General features: G+C 36.8%; 1 protein-coding gene across 2 annotated transcripts in view; it reads left to right on the top strand.

The window, feature by feature from the left end:
* Positions 1-21810, top strand: part of LOC139138948 (proton-coupled zinc antiporter SLC30A1-like) — a 68478-nt gene extending 46668 nt beyond the window's left edge. For both annotated transcript variants that reach the window (XM_070707584.1, XM_070707592.1), the window contains exons 4-8: positions 6523-6768; positions 9710-9895; positions 11794-11876; positions 12191-12373; positions 14103-21810. In XM_070707584.1, coding sequence (XP_070563685.1) covers positions 6523-6768; positions 9710-9895; positions 11794-11876; positions 12191-12373; positions 14103-14330 — 926 coding nt within the window. In that variant the 3' untranslated portion in view covers positions 14331-21810. The remainder of the gene's footprint in view (positions 1-6522; positions 6769-9709; positions 9896-11793; positions 11877-12190; positions 12374-14102) is intronic.
* The last annotated feature ends 775 nt before the right edge of the window (positions 21811-22585 follow it).

The following is a 22585-nucleotide window of genomic DNA, read 5'->3' as shown; positions in this document are numbered from 1 at the left end:
CTATTTCCCTAGGGAAATAGTTCTGACCAAATTTGGAAAAGTGCCCGGTCACGTGACCGTAGTGTCGTCTGCAGCTTTGCAACAATGGCGAGTGACTTGGAACGTGATGTGCGTCCGGGATAGGTGACGACACATTCTTGTAAACAGATTTTCCAACATTTTCTAACATTCCAACAACGTAGGAACTTGAACAGCTCATCGACGGAAAAGATTAAAGTGCAACTAAGGATGTTGCTAGGTATGCTTAGAATATTTTTTGAAAGAAAGTGGTACACACTACAACTGAAACCGCTGTGGAAACATCGCCCAGTAAACTTGTTACAATGGATTGTTGTGGTGCAAAATATCAAAACACATTAAAAACTATATAAAATACAACATGAGCATGTTTTGTGTTATAAAACACCTATAGCCTGGTCCTTATTCGGGCTATAGCGCTCGTCTATAACCCTCGTTGTCGTGTGTTACCAGAAACACATCGCTATACCCATCGCTATACCCATCGCTATACCCCTCGGCCTACGGCCTCGGGGAATAGCGATGTGTTTCTGGTAACACATGGCCCCTCGGGGTAATAGACGGGCGCTATAGCCCTCATGACCAGGCAATAGGTGTTTATTATATCATACCAGTACATTGATGGCGCAAATACAGCGATCTGATTGGTCGAAATGCGAAAAGAACCGTGGTATATTAGCGATCAGCATGGCTGGCACACAGGCGAGCTCTCAGCTTGGGCAAAAAAATCCGTTTTTAACGTTCCTTGCCAAAATTTTAATATGCTGTTATGATATAATAGCAATAAATCACCCCCAGCGACGGTATACCACGAGATTTTGACCAGTTCACTTCATATATGCACTCGCTATCGCTCGTGCATATATGTCGTGAACTGGTCAAAATGTCGTGGTATACCATCGCTGGATGTGCTTTATTGTTTAATTAGGAAATCGCATTAAATATGCAAATTGGGAATTTGCTGACGTAAAAATGTTTAACGACTTTATTCAATAATGTTATACATCACTGGGATTCAATACCAACTTTATGTGGTGGGGCACAATAGAATAATCTGCAGTACATATGTAATAATAATTTCAATGTACCGTACGTAGCAAGTTTTGTCAGCTTTGGTCCAGTAAATTCAGATATCCCTAATTAGAGAAATTCATTAAATATGCAAATTCAGATTTGGCCGAAGTAAAAATGCTTCATGACTTTGATTATTGTTGTATCATAGTATCTTCAATGTACGTAGCAAGTTTCGTCAACTTTGATTTAGTTAATCGAGATATATATCATAGTATCTTCAATTTACATAGCAAGTTTTGTCAACTTTAGTCAAGTAAGTTCAGATAAATATCCCTAATTACAAAAGTTCATGAAATATTCAAATTAGGAATTGCCTGAAGTAAAAATGCTTATTAACTTCCAATAATGTTATATCAATTCAGATAAATATCCCTAATTAGGAAAGTTCATTGAATATGCAAATTAAGAATTATATTTAATGTCACTCCTTAATACCTTTCACAGCTGATATATGTTGATGTGATCAACATATGTACTAAATCTCATCAAACTGTGTGCAGCCATTCTCAATGTATCTGGTTTTTCTAAAATCATTAATTACACAATTGAGCAAAAGGTATGCAAGCCACACCCATCAAAAACTAATCTGTCCTTGCCATCTGCTAACTGAATCTATGTACCAGATTTGATTCCGATCTTATCAGCCATTTTTGAGATATCGGACCAACAGACAGACAGACATTGCTATGACATAAGCTCACGTGTGTGAGCACTTGAGCTAAATATCAGGGGTGACGGTGCAAATTTTGGAACTAATGAAACAAATTACCCAACATTTTGCGATACTTGAAATTCAAAATGGCTGCCATGCCTGTGTTAATTCTATGGAGAAAAATAAATGTTAGATTTTAGGAAAACTGAGACGTTGAAAAGTTTTTCTTTCTCCAAGAGCTTTAAAATGAGAGCCCCACAAGTGGTAGATCAGAAAAGGATTGTAGAAATTTGAGAAAAAATGTCCGACTTGAGTCAGACTAACTAACAAGACATAATGCATACATTTTCTGATGCTATTTTGGTTATGATGATATCATGTCTGTAACTTCAGTTTCATCCATCTAGCAATCGTTTGTTAGTTGTGTGAAACTTAAGTAACAGATATAATTTCATATTTGAAGTAAGGGAGCGTTCAGTTATTATGGCCGGGGGTGGGCCAGCAAATTCTTCCTGCGCATCTGTCAAAATAAGTTAACCCCCCTATCCATTGCACCAAAACTTTGATCACCCCCTCCCCCCCCCCCAATTTTGCTTGCGTAAAGCTGCACACACAAATACCTCTGGAGGGGGGGGGGGATAGAATCCAAAAAAAAATTCTCAGATTTTTTCAAATGACCCCCCTTACAAACTCACAAGGTGTTTATGTTCAAATTTCCCCTTCTGACTTGCTATAGTTTTGACATTGCCCCTCAAAGGGATTGGATAGAAATTACAGGTAGATTGCAATGTTTTTGTGCAAGTGTGTGTGTACAAAATTTTTCATATTTGGATTAAATTGATAATCAGCTGTTGATAATGTTGATTCACTCAACATGGTAGTCTATGAGAAAACTATGTAATACTTTTTCAATACAAAATTATATCTATGCATTTATGGATATTTGATTATTGACATAAAAGGACCTAATTGGAATAGGGTTGTTACAACTGGTATGTGGACAACAAATTTGACTTTAGAATTTCACCAAAACTTGCTATACTTGTGCACATACAGATGTTGAATAATTAACATAATTGTACTTGATTAGAATATGATGGTTAAAGGTGCATATTATGTGTACAAGAAATCTGATTTTGGAATTGCAGTCAAAATGTTCATCCACTATACATGGGAGTCTATGAGGAAACTATGAATAATTTTTACCAATACAAAAATAGGTAAAGCTGTGTATTTATGTACTCTCGATAATTAATATTAATGTACTTGATTAGACTAGGGTGGTTACAAATGGATATGAGTGCAAGAAATTGGATTTTTGAATTCCACCGAAATGTTGATTCACTATACCGGTACATTGGAGTCTATGAGTAAACTATGAATAACATTTTTACAATGCTAAACTGAATTAATTTGTGCTTTTATAGGTGTTTGACAATTGACACAAATTAACTTGATTTAAATAGGGTATTTGAAAGTTCAGATGCTGACAACAATATTTAGATTGGAATTTCACCTAAAAGTATAATTTCACTTTTCATGGTACCAGTAGTCTACAGGTAACTGTTAAGTAATTTCCCTGACAAAACTTGCTATATATCTAATATGTAAGTAATAGGAATTGTTCATTGCCCTCAGTGAGCTCAATTTAGAGTAAGACAAGCCTCAGAATTGCCAGGGCAAGATGTCCATGTGACAGATGATTATACTTTTGTTCAGATTTACAGTTAAATGACTTCAGAGAATAAAATCATGCAGTGAATCATTTTTATCTCCCAGAATATTTCTGAACACTGAAACTGCTTTTTGACGGGATTGATACTTATGAAAATTAAGTGACCCCCCTTCTAAGCTGTTGAAAAATACACCCCCCCCCCCTTTGCAGTTTTCTAATTTAAGGTGAACCCCCCCCCCCCCCCCCCCCCCCCGCCCCCCGGATTTTGCTGGCCCAACCCCGGCCATAATAACTGAACGCTCCCTAATTTGTGTTATTTATTATGCTCTGCTTGGAGCGTTGAGCACTGTAAACATAAACACACACACACACACACACACACACACACACACACACACACACATATATATATATATATATATATATATATATGTGTGTGTGTGTGTGTGTGTGTGTGTGTGTGTGTATGTATGTATGTATGTATTTATATATATATATATGAATGATACATAGGACAATGAAATGACTAAGTATATCACTCTGTTCTGTTAAATAAAGACCAGGTCAGATGTGAAGTCTCTTTAACTTCTAAGAGCATAATGACACAAATGTGTTATGATACAGGCCAGGCTAAAAATGGACCTTTTTATGTGGTCTTGTAGAACAATGCTGTCCAAAGGTCAGAGTGAACAAATACCAATGTGGACATCCCTTTGTGCATTCAGATGTCAGGTTGGGATTTAACATACATGTATTGTTTAGCTTGATTTGCCATATCATGAGTCTGTCTGTGGGATTAGCATTTGTCCAGTTTGTTATTGGTATTTCACACTCACATGAAGATCTGTGACCAGATAAGATGACCTCTGTTGACCTCAACTGATGATATCAGCAACATGTACAACTGTGTGTATTATATTATATTATACATGGATATGTGTAAGACACCCTCCCAAAGTGCATCTAACCTAGCTGCCATTGATGAACTTGTAATTCAAACTTGTAGCAATTTTCAGAAAATGTTAGTTTTGAGTTTGATTTCAAAAATTATGCGCAAATGAACACTGACTGTATGCCCTGATAATATCATAGAAGCCGTGTACTGACAGGTATGCAATCAGTGATGGTACTCATTTTACTGTTAATCCATTCTTCTCCGGCACACAGTCGACAATGAAATGCAAATGATATGCGGTAAAGGTCTCCTCGACTAACTTTCAGCTGGTTGCTCACTTTCTACTATTGTTATAGTATTTTATACAAAGGCACAGACTTATTCTACCTTCAACTTAAAACTGATAGTGATTTTGTAGCTCGTTCTTTACTATTTTTTATACTTTTTGGTAGCTGGTAACAGACACTTCGTGTTCGTGTCGGCTACATGGACGATCTGCCTCTTCTCCTTTGAAATTTGTGTCAGTGAATTAATTTATTTCGAGGTAAAGCTAATATACAGAGCCTTTCCTGTTAAATGCAATGAGCCAGAGTTTACTGCATGGTCTTTCACAGATCCTTATCATATCAAGTTATGCCAAGACAGATACTGCAATCATTTTATCAAAAACAATGTACTGTACGTCTCTCACTAAACAATACCTTATCACTGAGTGTCACCACAGATATCATAAACAATGTACCGGTATGGCACTCACTCTCCCACCAAGCCTTATCGTCTTGTGGCTTTGTACCAGACTGATACTCTCTCTCACTGAACCTTATCATTTTGTGGTTTTGTACAAGACTGATACTGCAACTACATGTACAATGTACTACATTTTATGGAAAATAGTGTGCTTCAATCAATTGTATAATGATCAAGACACTTGACTCAGTGATAGCAAGTCTGTACATCTAACAGGCTAGCCTATCATTCAAGGAGATCAGACGAGGGCCCAGGGGGGTCATTTCATGTTCTGATCGACAAATTTTATCAGAAACCATGTACTGTCTCTCACTAAACCATACCTTATCGCCTTATCGCCAAGTGTCACCACAGATACTCCAATCATTTTATCAAAACAATGTATGGTACTGTCTCTCCCACCAAACCTTATCGTCTTGTGGCTTTGTAGGAGATTGATACTGTCTGTCCCCGCTGAACATTATCATCTTGCGGCTTGTACAAGACTGATACTGCAGCTATTTCATGGAAAACAATGTGGTTCAATCTATTGTATAATGATCAAGACACTTGATTCAGTGATAGCAAGTCTGTACATCTGACAAGGCTGCCGTATCATTCAAGGAGATCATGCTAGGGGGTTTTTTCATGGTCTGGTCGTCGATTTATAGACGCTCCCCAGCTCTGTCAAAGGAAAGTTTGATAACCACAGTGGGAAAAGATATATCATCATTTGCTCCTGTGACATTAGCATGAACTAATTACCAAAGTGTATTGAAACTAATTTTCGTTTGACACATAGAAATATGTGCATATTATAGTGAGAAAACATTCTCACAAAACTGTTAGCCCGTTTAGTGATTTAAATTTTGCAACTTCTTGAACTCAAAATATTCAACAATTCATCTGTATTTTATAAGTGCTAAAAGAAAACGGCACAGTCCTACATTGTACAGTGGTTAATTCAAATACTGTTCATAATTCGCTTATACTTCCATAATATTTAACTTTCGAATGCATAGTGTATTTTGAGATAACTTTACTCATTTCAATGCTGTTTTGTTATATAAGTCGCTTTTGTTTCTACCATGCATTTTGATTTTTTTGATTGCATTTGTTGTGGTACAGTACAGTATTCAGTGCATGAAATCATTCATGGATGCTGTGATTGATAGTATGGTAACTTAGTGTGGTTGTGTGCACATCTCTTCTGATTATCTACAGTACTGTACACGTTGAACATTTTAATGAATCTTGACACTTTTGTGAGGAAAGACGATCAGTCTATTGAGATTAAATACAGCTAAATGAAAATGAAAATGAAAAATCTAGAATTTAGTTTGAAATTTGTGCGCTTTACTTTCTGTAGAGTTCACAGTGAAATGACTCATGGTATTCCCCAGATTGTTAGTGTAGTTTGGAAAGTGTCAATTCTCTATAACTTTTTTTGAGATACTGATAATGTTCTTATAATCATTTCAGGGTACATGAAACCATTCAAATCAAGACTTGTGTGTGATGACCACGCCAACAACCCGGCCACTCCCTTCATTCACCAGACAAACTCTGATGAAAATGAAGAAGAAAAGTGTGAGGTTGTTGGTGTGTGTGAAGAGACAGGAGAGCAAGGCTCTGCAGAGACCTCTACCGATGAGTCTGTTCATTTGCATGATTCAGAAGATGAACATTGTGGAACAAGTAGCGTGTTGATGCCATTTCCAAGAGTAGGTAAGGATGTACACTGAAAGGGTTGTCACTTGAGGGCGCTGTCTATGCTCAGAGCACAGGTGCTGGCAGGGATGCTTGGATAGTTGATTGAAGGCCCGGGATCAAAATGTGAGGCAGAAGGCCAAACATCCGTACTACGGTAGTAGTGTAAAGAAAAGAAGGCATGACATGGCGAGAAGTCCAAAACCAACACAATAAAACATCTGCTCACAAAAAAGTAACATTGGACACTTGAAAATACCTTCAAAAGTTCAAATCTTAATTTACTATGGTAACTGCATTTGACTGATACATGCCAAATTCAGGTGAAAATTAACTGTCAGGCAATTCTGTGCATCTCCTGTTGCCAGTCCGCCATTGCACTGCATTGAGATGTGTACTTTCACTCCCATAATCCTTTGTACTTGAATGATCGCCAGTGTTTCCTCTCCAATTATCATTGTCATTATCTGCTTATTGTAGTATAGGCTCTCTTAAATTGACAGTGTCAACTCCTTGCTGGAGTTAATATACTGATATACTGACAAGCAAAATGAAACAAATATAATTCTTGATATACAGTGAAGTTCAATGAAACACATATTTCTCGATTTACAGTGAAGTCCAATGAAGCAAGTATTTTTTGATTTACAGTGCGCAGTTCAATTTTAACAAGATTGGTTTGTTTAGTGTTTAAATGCCAAAGCTATGTTTTTAACAGGAATTCTGGACCCTGAGACAAAAATGTCCCTGCCAAGACAGTAAACTGTCCACAAACTGGATTAGAATGTCAAAGTTGACAATAGAGCGCCGCCTTGTTGTGAAAGTATGTTTACAAATATAAATAAATCCCCCTACGCACTGTCTACAATGTAATTTTGTTAGCTCACATTTGGTATACCAATGTGAGGTTATCGTATAAGCTGAATCAGTTCATTTGCATCTGATTTGCATGTCTGTATATTTGTGGGTATGTGCGGATGTATGTCCGTCACACACAAAGGCTTCCATACCGCCAAAGTTACCGTCTCAGTATTTGGTGTACAGGTAGATGTAGGGGTTGAGATGTGAATTTGTTCAAATGAACACATCAGTGTCAAAAATGTGCAAATAGGTAAGAAAAAGGGAAATCCTGAAAGTGTGCAGGAGTGGTGGCAGTGAACTGAATCAGCCCACACATCTGAATAAGAGGATTTTGACCTTAAACCTCTTTGTATTCAGGGTACCTATTATGTTTGGGAGTGGTAGCAGTAACTGAAACAGCTAATTGATCATTTCCTGTCATTGTTTATGAACTGTGACATATTAACAGATCTGCTGAAACCATATGGATGTCTATTTTTGTACATTCATGGTAGAAAGATTCTCTGCGATGCATGTTGCTAAAGTTGACCTTCGATCAGTACCTAAAGTTTCAGACCTAATTTACATGTACTTTTGTCATTCTTAATTTTCTGGTTTAAATATTTCTTGTTGTTTTTAGCTACTATAGACTATAGTCTATAGAAGCTATTGGGATGGGTATCCGTCCGGCGTCCGTCGTCAGTCTGTATGTATGTATGTATGTATGTATGTATGTATGTATGTATGTATGTATGTCCGTTTGTGAGGCGTCCGTCCACTCAAATATCTTGAGAACCGCAGTACTTACTGATTTGATATTTGTTGTGTAGATGAAAAATACGATTTTGAGAAACTTATTTTTTTTATTTTTTGATATTGTTGAAAATAGGCAAATTAATGCCAAAAAAGGTGTTTTTGGTAAAAAATCTTCTTCTTTATAACCGCTGGTCAGACAGCTTTGTTATTTGGTATACAGGTCCCTAGGGGTAACCCAACTTAGACTTGTTCAAATTGTGATGAAATATGCAAATCTGTATTTTTAAGGAATTTTTTTGTCATTTTTGGTCAAAGTTTGACTTACATTGTATGTAATTCTTGTACTGTATAAACCCTATCAATTCACCCAGAAAAAAATAATTAATATGATTTTAAATAATTGAATTAATTAGGAAATCATCAAAGCCAAAATTAATTTTAGTGTAGAATTATCAGAAAGTTCACCTTTTTTTGACAGTTCATAGTGAAATGCTTACCATCTTGGAGGATTAAAACATGTAAAGGCAACTTTCCTGAATCCCAACTTTGACATATTCTGAACCGTCATTTATTGTGCCCTGTATGTTATCTAAAAGAAATTGCTCAAAATAGTCAATAGAGATAGAGATAGAGATAGAGATAGAGAAAGTTCTAATTTCCATTTATGGTTGACTTGGTAAGGATAAAATAAAATTACTTTTTGAGGAAAAAAATAGAGTGGTCAATTAAAAGAGTGGTCAAAGTGATAGGGTTTTTATGATAAAGCTGGGCTGTATAAAGATTCCTCATGTGCTATTTATAGCAATTATGCAATCTGTGTAAACAGTGCAATGAAAGTGTAACATGATTCCTTATAATGCTTTTGATGACCTTGAACTTCTTAAGTTTCAAACCTTTGTCTCTTCAGTGTGCTTTCTCTGAGTATGTACAGTCTCAACTTATTAAACAGAACTCACAATGTTAATCAAAGATATCCACCTTCTTCATCAATACATGTGTCACAAAAGGTTATTCTCTACATAACTCAACAGAGCTTTGTCAACTGTTGAGTTGCTTGTTCTTTCAAAACCGCTGGTCAGACAGCTTTAATATTTAGTTTACTTGTCCGTAGGATGACCTTAGTGAGATAATTTCATACAGTAAGGAAATACTTAATTTTGTATCCATGTCTATAGTAGCTTCAGGGACTTTGGCCCTATGTTTCTGGTTGTACTGTGCAGAAATTGTCATAACATCAACGTATGATTTTCCTGCACTGAACAGAGATAGAAATAACACTTATTGTTGATCTTTGGTATGTACCAATTCTGATCAAATTTGAGCGACACCGTATAATTGCGGTATTTTTATCTTGTTTCCGTAGCAACAGGCACCCAGCTCAACATGCACGGTGTGTTTCTACACATGCTGACAGACACGCTCGGTTCTGTGGTAATTATATGCAGTGCTTTGGTCATCTACTATGCTTCAGGGAAATGGAGGCTTTACTTTGATCCAGCCCTGAGCATGATCTTAGTCGTGGTTATAGGTTGTCTTGCCGTTCTATTGTGTAAGTATGAATATGACTTCATCAAATAGTTCTTTCTATGCCGTGTAGATCACGGTAATACAAAAATATTCAAATTGGTAAGCAGAATGGTTTATAAAAGGGAATTTCTTCATTGGAATGGAATACTGAGATTTCAAGCGTACAACTTCTACAAGAAAACAGTTACTAACGTGGTATTTACACAAAAGCACCTGAAATACAAGTTTTTATACACAAGATAATCCCTCTATGTGCTGCTGTGTGGAGTTTCATCATTAACCCTTTGAGTGCTGTAGTTTTTTCCCACCAAAATTTAGTGCAACATTTAACCAATTTTTATTAACTTTTCCTTTATTTGTCTAATAGTTTTGGACCAAATGAGCACAATATATCAACAGCCACAATTTTAACAAAATTTTGGCAAAAACCTGACAAAAATTTACTGAGTTATATTTTACAGGGGCGACAAAAATTGACTTCCGTGCTCAAAGGGTTAATAATGTAAAACTGTTTTAAAATAGCAAGCAAACATTTTGTAATGAAATACAAATCAGAAGGAATTTCTAACATATCAAATACTGAGGGATTTTCAAATTCTAAACTTACCTAGTCTAATTTTAGTCTAGTAGTCTAATTTTTTCATGGCGCAGCGTTGCTGAGTGTTGCCAAAGTTCACTTCAAAGGAATTAAAGTAACACTTGATCAGAAACAAAGTACAAAGCTTTTGTCCAGTGTTGCCTCCAGGAATTGAAATTGTCTTCATAATAAACAGTAAAAAGCAGTGTGCAAAAATGTGAAAAATTGCCAGCAATAGCAGTCACATTGTACACCCATGTAGTTTGATATCATTGCAAAAAATTCTGTTCAATTATGTATTTAAGCAATAAAGCACACCCAGCTAAGGTATACCACGAGATTTTGACCAGTTCACGACATATATGCACGAGCAATAGCTCATTGATATATGAAGTGAACTGGTCAAAATCGAGTGGTATGATTATTGCTTTTATATCATAACAGTATATTGATATTCTGGTGTGGAACGTCATAAACGGATTTTTGCTCAAGCTGAGAGCTTGCGTGTATGCCAGCCATGGTAAATCGCCAATATACCATGGTTCTTTTCGTGTCTCAACCAATCAGATTGCAGTATTTGCACCATCAATATACTGGTATGATACAATAAATTTATCGAGCTGTCCATGCCAAAATGGAAGATAGGGTTAGAAAAAATGAGAAATATCAAGGTTACAGTCAAAGCCCCAAAGGTTATGTCACTGTCATGCACAGTAATTGTTTCAGTGTTATTTTCCAATGTTTAGAATCTACTTCCTAGATGTTGAAATGCAACTGCATTCAGCTCAGCTGCACAGCCTGTGTATACCTGTATAGAACATGCATTGTTTTGTTGACAAATGAAGTTACGTGTGGACATAAATTCACGCTTTGACAACAGAAATCAAGGCACTTAGACACATGCAGTATGTTTACAAGCAAAAACGTGCTCGGTGTTTCACCGTAGCTAGAGAGCAGACTATGAAACTCTGGTAAATTCTTGAAAATCAATGAAAATGCCACTGTTATTTTGCTGTTACTGGTTCACTCCTAGTCCTATATCCCAGTGAAAAGGTCCACAATCACCATTGATAACAATATGTGTGGGCTAAACCATTGTCGTGCAAGGGTTTCAGTATTCAACAGTACAATCTATTACTCTGTTACACTTACCAGTGAACAGGAAACAAGGAAGGTTGAGCAGCAGATTATTTTCATTCTTGAGTTTAATTATTCTGAAAATCCATTCCTGTCATCATGTGAGTAGTCTTTCCCCACATGACTGTGAAATAATAACAGCAATAATAATTTGATCTTGATGTCAGTTCATTTCCAAGTAACGTTTCTGCATCCTGTTTCTACAGTGAAAGAGTCTTCGTACATCCTCATGCAGATGGTGCCCCATCACATCGACGTTAGCTTCCTGAAAAGAAAACTTGTCAAAAAGGTTGGTTAATACTGTATACCTCTAGAAGGTGGTGTAGCATATACAGTAGTATTTTCTCAACTGGTCTGTAGAGGGCGGCATTGCACTGAGAATTTTCTCACCGCAACAACAGCAGCTTTTCTACTTTAGCCCTCATAGAAGGAATAAAGTCACTATTTTGATTTTTGTTTTGAATTTTGCTCTCTAGCAAGCTTTGGCACTGGAAATTTGAATGATTTAATCACAAGATTGATAAAAAATTTCAAAGAGAAAGCTAACACATCTGTTCAATCTTTCAATCTGAGCTTTTGTCTTGAATTTTCTCTCTTTAAAAGTTCCCAGAACTTGTTACAGTCCATGAGTTCCATGTGTGGCGGCTTGAAGGAGACACCATTATCGCAACAGTTCATGTCACAATCCGTGACCCTCAGGAATACAGTAGCATATCCCGCAGAGTCAAGAGATTTTTCCATGATCATGGAATACACTCCACCACCGTACAGCCTGAGTTCTTACAAGTGAGTATTTATCTGTTATTTTCGCCGTATGGTCATCCCCATTTTGGTGAAACTTTTCACTTTTATGTCCTTGCTGTCAAGTTTTTTAGCTCCGCTGTCAGAGACACGGAGCTTATCCGATAGGCTGATTGTCCGTCGTTGTCTGTCTGTCCGTCCATCCGTCCGTCAACAATGGTCTTCTTCTCTGAAACCGCAAGTCAGATTTCTTTGAAATTTGGTATGGAGGTTTGTTCAAATTGTAGTGAAATTTGCATAATTGTATTTTTGGGGCAATTTTTCCTGTTTTTGGTCAAGAAATCTTCTTCTCTGAAACTTCAAGTCAGATTAATTTGAAACTTGGTATAGAGGTTCCTAGAGGTAACCTCAGTCAAGTTTGTTCAAATTGTGGTGAAATTTGCATAATTGTATTTTTGGGGCAATTTTTCCTGTTTTTGGTAAAAAAAATCATCTTCTCTAAAAGTGCATGTCGGATTGATTTAAAACTTGGTATTGAGGTTCCTAGGGTGATCTCCATCAGATTTGTTCAAATTGTGGTGAAATTTGCAGAATTTTTTTTAGGCAAATTTTGCTGTTTTTTGGTCAAAAAATTATAGTTTCTAAATTTCTTATATAGGCCTAAATGCTTTCAGTTTTATTATATGCAGCTTTCTATTTGACCTTAATTTTGTTCATTGAAATCATGGTAACATTTATATTGTATGAATTTTCGTGCACATATTGCTGTAAATCATTTTTCACCATTCTTCGCTTCTATGTCAACAACAAACCTAATACGCTGATAATTACTGCCTAATTTACATATTTACTACGTTTTGCTATTATTACAATAATTTAAACAAAATCATTTTTGCCCAGTTCAAGTTCAATATCTCAAACACTTTTGTCATTTTTTCCCTCATTGTCATCCACTTAACTATCACAGCGGAGCTATATCGGCTGCTAGGCCGCTTGTTTGAAATGTGAGCTTCCTCCAGTGTAACCAACGTATCTATGTTTGTATCAGATGCAGACACATACTGTGTCATGTCACAAGATGAACATTTCTGTGTGATCATTTAAATTTTCGATGTTTGGTATGCAGCAAATCAAAGGGATCGTCTTCACAGAAGTAGTTTTCAGTGAATTTTATTCGCATAGTATATTCTAATTTATGTAAACATTCAGAGATATTTTGATGTCTCCAAATTTGGTTAAGGTTGCTGGAATTGTCAATTATACATGTTCTTTCTGGATCTCTAAGATATCTGTCAGTTAATTGTATATTACTGTACAATGTACACACATTGAAAACTTTAAAATGGGGTGAAATCAGGAAAATATCAAGCCAAATATTATGCAAATGAGAACACAGTATGTTTGAGGTGAGTTAATAAATGAGAGTTTTGGCAATACTGAAGAATAGAGGGTCCACACTCAACAATGCTTAAATCCAGACTATCTCAGATGGCGCATTTGCCTCACAAAGCTATTAAACGGTTCTTTCAGAAAACCTGATTTGTTTTTATATGGAAGTTGAACCAAGTGTTCCTTGGATAAAGTTGTTTACTTATTGGCATAATGAATGAATGAATTACAGCTACTATCCCTGAAAAGGATTATAAACTGAGTGAAATTTGGTTGGCAGCCTCCACCTTGATTCATCTGGTAATGACAACGACTTGTTTTGCATTGACTGTTTTACAGGCAATACTATCATTGATCCAAATTTTTGGTTTTTCCATAATCCCAGGACGGCAATCTATCCAACAGCAAGGAATGTATCCTAGCCTGTGGCACTGCCGGAAGTTGTGATGACTGCAGATGCTGTACACAATCCCAGAATCTATCAGGATCAAGACTACCAGACAGAGACATTCCTGAGCCTGGTGAACAGATTTCTCTTCTGAAGCATCCACGATTGATAAAAAAGAAGTCAGGATCTTACGAGATCCTTGACAATATCGTAACTGTCTTGTAGCAAAATTGTAGTGCTTTGCCTTCTCGAGTCTGCCTGGCCCATATCATGCAATTCTGTCATGTACCGGTAGTGCCTGTCTTTACTGTAGTCTTCTTTTTCAGGACTAAATCAGAGGTCACAGTTGTGACCACAGCAGCGACTGTACTTCATTCGGTTTATTCTGAGTGTTCATCCGGATGGTCAGTTAGCGATAAAAGATTTGTTTGCCAAAGTGAAACATTCGGTAGTATGTGCGTTGTAAGTGAAAGACTTGACCTCTTGCTCAAACTTTCGCCAATGAAACTTTCAACCACTGTCATACCAAATCATGAATAAAAATTTGGTGGTCATTGTGCAATGTTTGGTACCGGAGAAACAAATTACATGACATTCACAGATATTTGAAATTCAAAATGGCTGCCACCCCTGTCTAAACTCTATGGGAAAAAGTGAAAATTTTCAATTTTCAACAAACTATGACGGTTGAAATTTTTCATACTCCAAGAGCTGTGAATTGAGGTCCCACAAGCAATAGACCAGAACAGCATTGGAAAATTGGAGAGTCATGAATATCTATAGACCCTTTTCATAAGTCTAGCGCCCTGTTGTGGCCACTGTGAATTTGAAGTCAAAGCGAGATAGTCTGGTTCCCTGACCCATTTTCCCCGGTAGAGGGCGTGGGGAAATATAGGGTCAGGTACCGGCAAATGTAAACATGGACGCTATTGGGTTAAAATAAAACAAGCTGTGATTGGATGAAAGTAATACTTGTAACTTTTTCTCATGTTTCTTGGGTTTCGCACTTTCAGGCTCACTTGACACCAATTTCTTGTTTGTACCACAAAGCCTCGGAGGTAGAAAGAAAGACTTTTTACCTCCATGATTTAGCCACTGTGATTTAGCACACCTCTTGATACTTTTAGAACGCCAACATGATGCCTGGCATTTTTCACGAAATTCGGACACCATTCTATCCATGGAAATCAATCGTCATTCACAGTTCCGACCCCGGTTCCAACAAAGTTTGCTTTCAATTAGCTGTGATATCGCAGCAGTACTTGTGGCGTGTATCGAACGTGATTGGGTCATTGGAGTCACGCCGCAGTCAGTGATGACCTCAATGACCCTAGCGCGTTCGATACACGCCACAAGTACTGCTGCGATATCACAGCCAGCCTTCAAATCACCTCTATTTCCCCGTACTTCTGGATTAATCCTTTCAGTTTATGTTTCCCGTCTCGTGTGCCACTGTTTTTCGTTCGGATACCAGTGTTCAAACACAATTCTGATCCAGTCGAATTTTGACCGGCGTTTTCACTGTAGCAGCCATATTTGTTGTAGCATGTTCTGTCAGGTGACTAACCTCCGCCATCTGGAACAAAATTCTGTTCAAGATGGCTACCCGGTACCTGACCCTATATTTCCCCACGCCCTCTACTGGGGTAAATGGGTCAGGGAACCAGACTAAAAGCGAGGCCACTGGGGAAAACTGAGGGGCCCAGGGTTTTCCCCAGTAGCCTCGCTTTGACTTCAAATTTACAGTGGCCACTGGAGAGCGCTAGACTTATGAAAAGGGTCTATCAAAGCTTGTGCATTACACAAAGCATGACTGTAAATTCAGACACTTTAGATCCAACTACTTTGTTTCAAGAAAATTCAGTTCAATAATGCAGCGCACAATACTTTATAATATAAAACAGACATTCAATGATGAAAATTATTATGTTTTGCGAATTACTTAAATTCCCTTCAACTTCATTGCATCATTATTTCAAAAACCACTTCAATTCTCTATGATATCCAGTAAATTAAATAGATTCAATCTGGTGCTGTTTGGTTTACATAGGCTTGACCGTGGTCTCTTTAATCGAAACAAACTAAGGCCAGAAAAAAGTTATTGATCCTCAGATTCTTTTATCATAGCTACAGAGGTTGCAAATGACTTTTTATTACTTTTATGAACCTGTCCGCAATAATAGAGGCATTACATATTCAGGCAGTGTTGGCAGAACAAAGTCTGAGATTTTCACATGATCCCAGAAGAAAAAAACTGTAGAAAATATGCACAAAAAAAATGCCCTATCTCTTGCTGCAATTTATAAAAGAAATTCCAAATAGGCCAGAGTAGAAGTGGCAATTCTGAGACAGTTTAAAATACTAATCTTCCTGGCCAAGTTACTCAGACACTTTTATCATCGACAAGTTGATGAGTGTGGTCACGGTAATTCGTGACGTTCATACGCCGCAGATGCAGACAGTGTAACTTGCATACCATTATTTACTTTCTAGTATTTACACATTGCTGTCGTAATTGTCAGCATACAGTTTGATGTCGCGAATGTGCCAAGACAAATGCAAAATGCGGCAAATTCTGCATTGAATTGAACCATATGGGAGTCAAGATGTCAGTAGCATTATTTTCCCAGACACAGAGCACCATTGATTGATATGTTGGCTGTGTATTTTTTAGTCGTCCGTGGGGACTTATAGGTTTGGTCATGTCCGTGCGTCCGTCCGTCCGTCCGTGCGTCCGTCCGTTCACGCAGATATCTCAGAGACGCCTAGAGCGATTTCGTTCAAACTTGGTACAAGGATAGTACCATACCTCATACAGATGCACGTCGATTTGTTTTACAATGCGATCAAATTTGGCCGTGGTAGAGGACTTTTTAATTTTCACCTCCATAGACTCCCATGTATAAGGCAGACCATAGACTCCCATGTATAAGGCAGACCATAGACTCCCATGTATAAGGCAGACCATAGACTCCCATGTATAAGGCAGTCCATAGACTCCCATGTATAAGGCAGTCCATAGACTCCCATGTATAAGGAAGTCCATAGACTCCCATGTATAAGGCTGTCCATAGACTCCCATGTATAAGGCAGTACATAGACTCCCATGTATAAGCCAAGAAAAATAAAAATTTAGTTTCTCATCGTATTCATATTGCAAAAAGGATGCAGTGACACAGTTTTTAGTCCCCACAGATAAAGTCCAGGGGGCTCATAGATTGGGTCATGTCAGTCCGTGAGTCCATCCACGTGAGTCCATCCGTTCACGCAGATATCTCAGACACTTTGACAAAATGTCATGTGACCTTAGTGACCTTTGACCTCAAATATACATATTTGTGCATAACTCAGTAACCACAAGTGCTACACTCTTCATATTTGGTATGATTGGACACCTTATGACGCCACATATTGTACCTCATTAATTATGCACATATCTAATTTTGAGCGAGCCGATAGAGCTAGAGGTCTGATTTTTGGTATATAGGGATAACTTAGCAATACAATTATTTTGATAAAATGTAATGTGACCTCAATGACCTTGGACCTCAAATATACATATTTGTCCAAAACTCAGTAACCACTAGTGCTACACCCTTCATATTTGGTATGATGGGACACCTTATGACGCCACATATTGTTACTCATTAATTATGCACATATCTAATTTTGAGTGAGCGAATAGAGCTAGAGGTCTGATTTTTGGTATATAGGGATAACTTAGCAATACAATTTTTTTGACAAAATGTCACGTGACCTCAATGACCTTGGACCTCAAATATACATATTTGTCCATAACTCAGTAACCACAAGTGCTACACCCTTCATATATGGTATGATGGGACACCTTATGACGCCACATATTGTTCCTCATTAATTATGTGCATATCTAATTTTGAGCGAGCCAATAGAGCTAGAGGTCTGATTTTTGGTATGTAGGGATAACTTAGCAATACCATTTTTTTTTGGACAAAATGTCACGTGACCTCGGTGACCTTGGACCCCAAATATACATATTTGTCCATAACTCAGGAACCACAAGTGCTACGCTCTTCATATTTGGTATGATGGGACACCTTATGACGCCACATATTGTACCTCATTAATTATGTGCATATCTAATTTTGAGCAAGCCAATAGAGGTAAATGTATGATTTTTAGTATATAGGGATAGACTATAGGATAGAAATTTTTTGACAAAATGTCATGTGACCTCGATAACCTTTTACCTAAAATACACAATTATGTCAATAAATAAGTAACCACAAGTGCTATGTCCTTTATATTTAGTAGGATGGGAGACCTTATGACAACACATGCTTTACCTCGTTAATTATGCCCATATATAATTGGGCAAGCCAATAGAGCTAGAGGTCTGAATTTTGGCATATATGGATTAATTAGCAATACAATGTTTTTTTTCAAAATGTCACGTGACCTTGGTGACCTTTGACCTTGAATATGCATATATATGCATAACTCAGTAACCACAAGTTCTTTACGCTTCAATTTTGATAGGATAATAGACCTTAAGATGTCACATCTTGTACCTCATTTATTATGCACATATGTATTTCTTGGCTGGCCAATACAGCTAGAGGTTTGATCTTTTTTCCCGATTTAGAACCATAACTTAGACATGCCTCTTGTTTCAAATTGGGAACAATGACATAGACCTATGTGTACATAGATCTGAACATATACACTTTAGTGATACTTCTTAATGACCTCATTTCCCTGCCCCCTCAAGACTAATACTCCTATTACAAGTGGGGACTATGTCATTGTCAATGACTTGTTTCCATTTAGTTTTTCTTCATTGAAATATGGTACGGGTGATCAGAGAGAACTCCCAAAATCATGTTGCAAAATACCAAGTATTACAACACAGCCTGGATGTGTTACAAATCACAAGTCAATTGCCATAGTTGGCTATTGATTCTACCGTAGTTTGAAGTACGATTTATTTGTAAACAGTAACTTGTACATATTATCCATAATATATCTCATTGGTTAAGCAAACACTCTGTCGTTTAAGATGTATGAAGGAGAAGGACAAGATAATACATTGTTTTTTTAACAAAACAATTAGCAATATCCTGCAAAGGTACACGTATCATTCCTTTAAAGATGTTGTTCAGTGTGCTTACCATTTTGCCAGGTACATTCAGACATTTACAGGCGATGAAAAGTCCCATATCTGCGTCTTTGTGCTACATTTAATAAAACTTATGAGTGTCATCTGAGAAAATTTCAGACCTGAAATCTGCCAAAAAATTAAGAAACCTTTATGAAATCTTTGCAACATCTTGTCGATGTTTCTGGAATTTTTCTTGAAACTGATTTGTGAAAAAGCATTGCTAATAATGAGACATTAATTGCTCCTGGTATATGTATTTTATCTCTGTAGTCAAGTCCAAGTAAGTTGCAGTGTACAGTATATTGTAGCCAGGCAGACTTATGTCACATTCCATCATTATAAATCAATTTCTCATAGTAAAAGTATTTCAAAAACTAGTCCCACACTTTGAAAGTTGCTACACTAGTTTTTCAGGGAATTTATTTTGATATTCTTTTAAGTATTTTGTGTCAATGATGTTTTCTCATTCATAGTTAGAGTACATGTTAGGAATGTCTTAGGGTTGAAGATTCCAACAGGAGAAATATTTTACAATGAGGGCTTCCACCTCCCATTTGAATGGTTATCGGGTCAAAGGTCACAACATAGTGTGCCACAGAAGTTCACAGCAGAGTCAGAAACGGCTTTTAATATTCAAATAGTCTTTGAACTATATTCCATCAAAGCACTATGTGATGTATTATGAATTTTATAACTTTTCTACTGAGATTCTTTTGTAGAACTGATTTATAAACAAGAGTAAGTCAGATTCCATTTTTCAAGAAAATATTGGAATAGGTTATTTATGTTCTTAGAACCACCATGGTCCCTTCACACTTTTGCTACACTTAGAAACACCATGGTCCTTTCACACTTTTGCTACACTTAGAACCGCTATAGTCTGTGTTTCTTCTTTCACTGAACTTAGAACCACCATGGTCCCTTCACACTTTTGTTAGATTTAGAACCACCATGGTCCCTTCACACTTTTGTTAGATTTAGAAGCACTTTTGCTAAACTTGGAAGCACCATGGTCCCTTCACACTTTCCCTGAACTTAGAACCACCATGGTCTGTTCATACTTTTGCTAGACTTAGAACACCCATAGTCCCTTCACACTTTTGCTAAACTTAGAACCACCATAGTCTGTGTTTCCACTTTCACTGAACTTAGAACCACTATGGTCCTTTAGAGTTTCCATGGTCTCTTAGAACACCACGATAGTCCCTTCAAATTTTTGCCATATGTAACGTGTTGGTGCCAATGATGTTGACAGTTGATAATGAAATGAAACCAATTTCAGTATATATAGTATCACCACACACTTAAGAAAACTTGTGCAGTATTGTATATTTACTTAGGGTATATCAGGGATTGGCAATATTTCCTTCACCCCCACCCCACCCTGAAATCTCTTTTGTCTGAGGAGGTTCCTTAAAGGAAGCACATTAAATCCAACAATGAGGAGGTGTGCCCTTGAAGGTAGTGTTAATTTCAGTTTTGGTATCACTCAAGGATAGTGCATTACTCAACAACATACATGTTGTGCAACCTACCCAACAAGAAGAAGATTGGGGGAGGATGGTTGGGGAGGCGAGAGGTGGGGGAGGTTGCCAAAAGAAGTCTTAGCTAACCATTTTACAAAATTTAATTCTAGAGCCAATAGTAGACAATTTGATTAATATTTATATGAGATGTGGTTTTTAAAATGTATAAGTTACAATTATTTTTATTCAAAATGTAAGCATATAGCAAAGAGTCTGGTTTTGTTGGTTTAGTTCTTTGTTTCTAATGGTTAAAGGCAGTATGATACTGTCGATAGGTGTGTATCAATAAAACTCCTAACATTTTAACATTGGTCCAGGAGAGGATTCCCAGAGATTCTGGAGACTTTGAACAAAAGCACTTACATGTGCACACTTTTAAAAATGTTTTCAGTGTCTTGGCATGAAGCTCGGTATATACCATCCTCAAATCTGTTTCACACAATTTTTTACAATCAATACCATTTAAATATCTCTCACGTAAGAGGATGTTTAGCTGCACTGAGTATTTTGAAATTGTCAATGTCTACATTCTGTCTTTGTTGACGTGGTGGCTACACCTGATGTAGGTGCACATTAGCGCCCTTTAGTGACGAAATGCGACTTTCCTGTGATCTGACAAATGGCATATTTCAACCGAAGTGAGAATATTAATACGGGCTCTGTTCATCTGCTTTAGTGTCATTTTTGAAACTTATGTTAAATTATTTGAGCCTTATTTCAAGAAGGTACTGAAAAGGCATTTTTGTAAAGTGTAACAGAGAAATACTTCCTTAGCAATCAAATACTTGTACTTGCTGAAATGAAGAGAAAATACTCTCCAGGTGGATAAGAATTACTGCATTCAGCATTACAAGTAGCATAGTGTTACAATCACTGAGAATCATTAATAGAGCGATTGAAAAAATTGTGAACGCATATGCATGAACTTGTCCTGTCATCGAAAATGAACTATTATGATAAGTGATGTAAGACTTTTTATTTTTAACCTTGAATTGTACAGTTGTAAAATAGTCAATAAATCGATAATATTATGTATGAAGTATTGGTCATTTTCCCTTTGATAACACAGTTTAAGGCAAATTTCTGCAAGAGTTATTTGTGACCAAACATTTGAAAATTATTAATTTATTCTGATTGTAAACACACAAAATAAATATTCAATCAATACATTTTTTTCTTCATATTTTTGAGACTTGAATCATTCACGGACTTTCTCGGTTATCATTTTATAACACGGTTGGTGGACAAATGAGATTTTTGATATGCGATATATTATATTTAACATGGGTTAGATAACGGATATATTTTAGCAGAACAAACTCTCCGCTTTTCACTTCGAATTGTGAAAGACTATGGGTGACCATGCATATATTCGACCCCGGTTTTAGACACGGTACATGAAACCATCATGAAAATGAATTAATGGTCATGACCATTAATTCCAGGGTCGAATATATGCATGGTCACCCATTCATTCAGTATCTTTCAACATGTCAAACAATATATAAGTAGTATCTTGCATCAAACAAAATTCATGAAAAATGGCCAACTTTGTCCCTTTAAGGTATTATGCTCTTCGAAACTTTTTGCTCAGACTTTCGTAATTAAACTTGAGACATACTCTTGCCAAATCAAAAACAAAAATCAGGGGGTGAATGTGCAAAGTTTGGTACTAGAAAAACAGATTACCAAACATATACCGATATTAGAAATTCAAAATGGCCGCCATCCCTGTGTTACCTCTGTGGGAAAAATTAAACTTTGGATTTTCGATAAACTGAGACGGTGAAAAGTTTACTTTTTCTAAAAGCTTT

Source organism: Ptychodera flava, chromosome 1 (genome assembly GCF_041260155.1).
Source record: "Ptychodera flava strain L36383 chromosome 1, AS_Pfla_20210202, whole genome shotgun sequence".
Classification (NCBI taxonomy): Eukaryota; Metazoa; Hemichordata; class Enteropneusta; family Ptychoderidae; genus Ptychodera; species Ptychodera flava.
The sequence above is the reverse complement of the archived record's forward strand: the minus strand, read 5'-3'. Positions and strand labels throughout refer to the sequence as shown.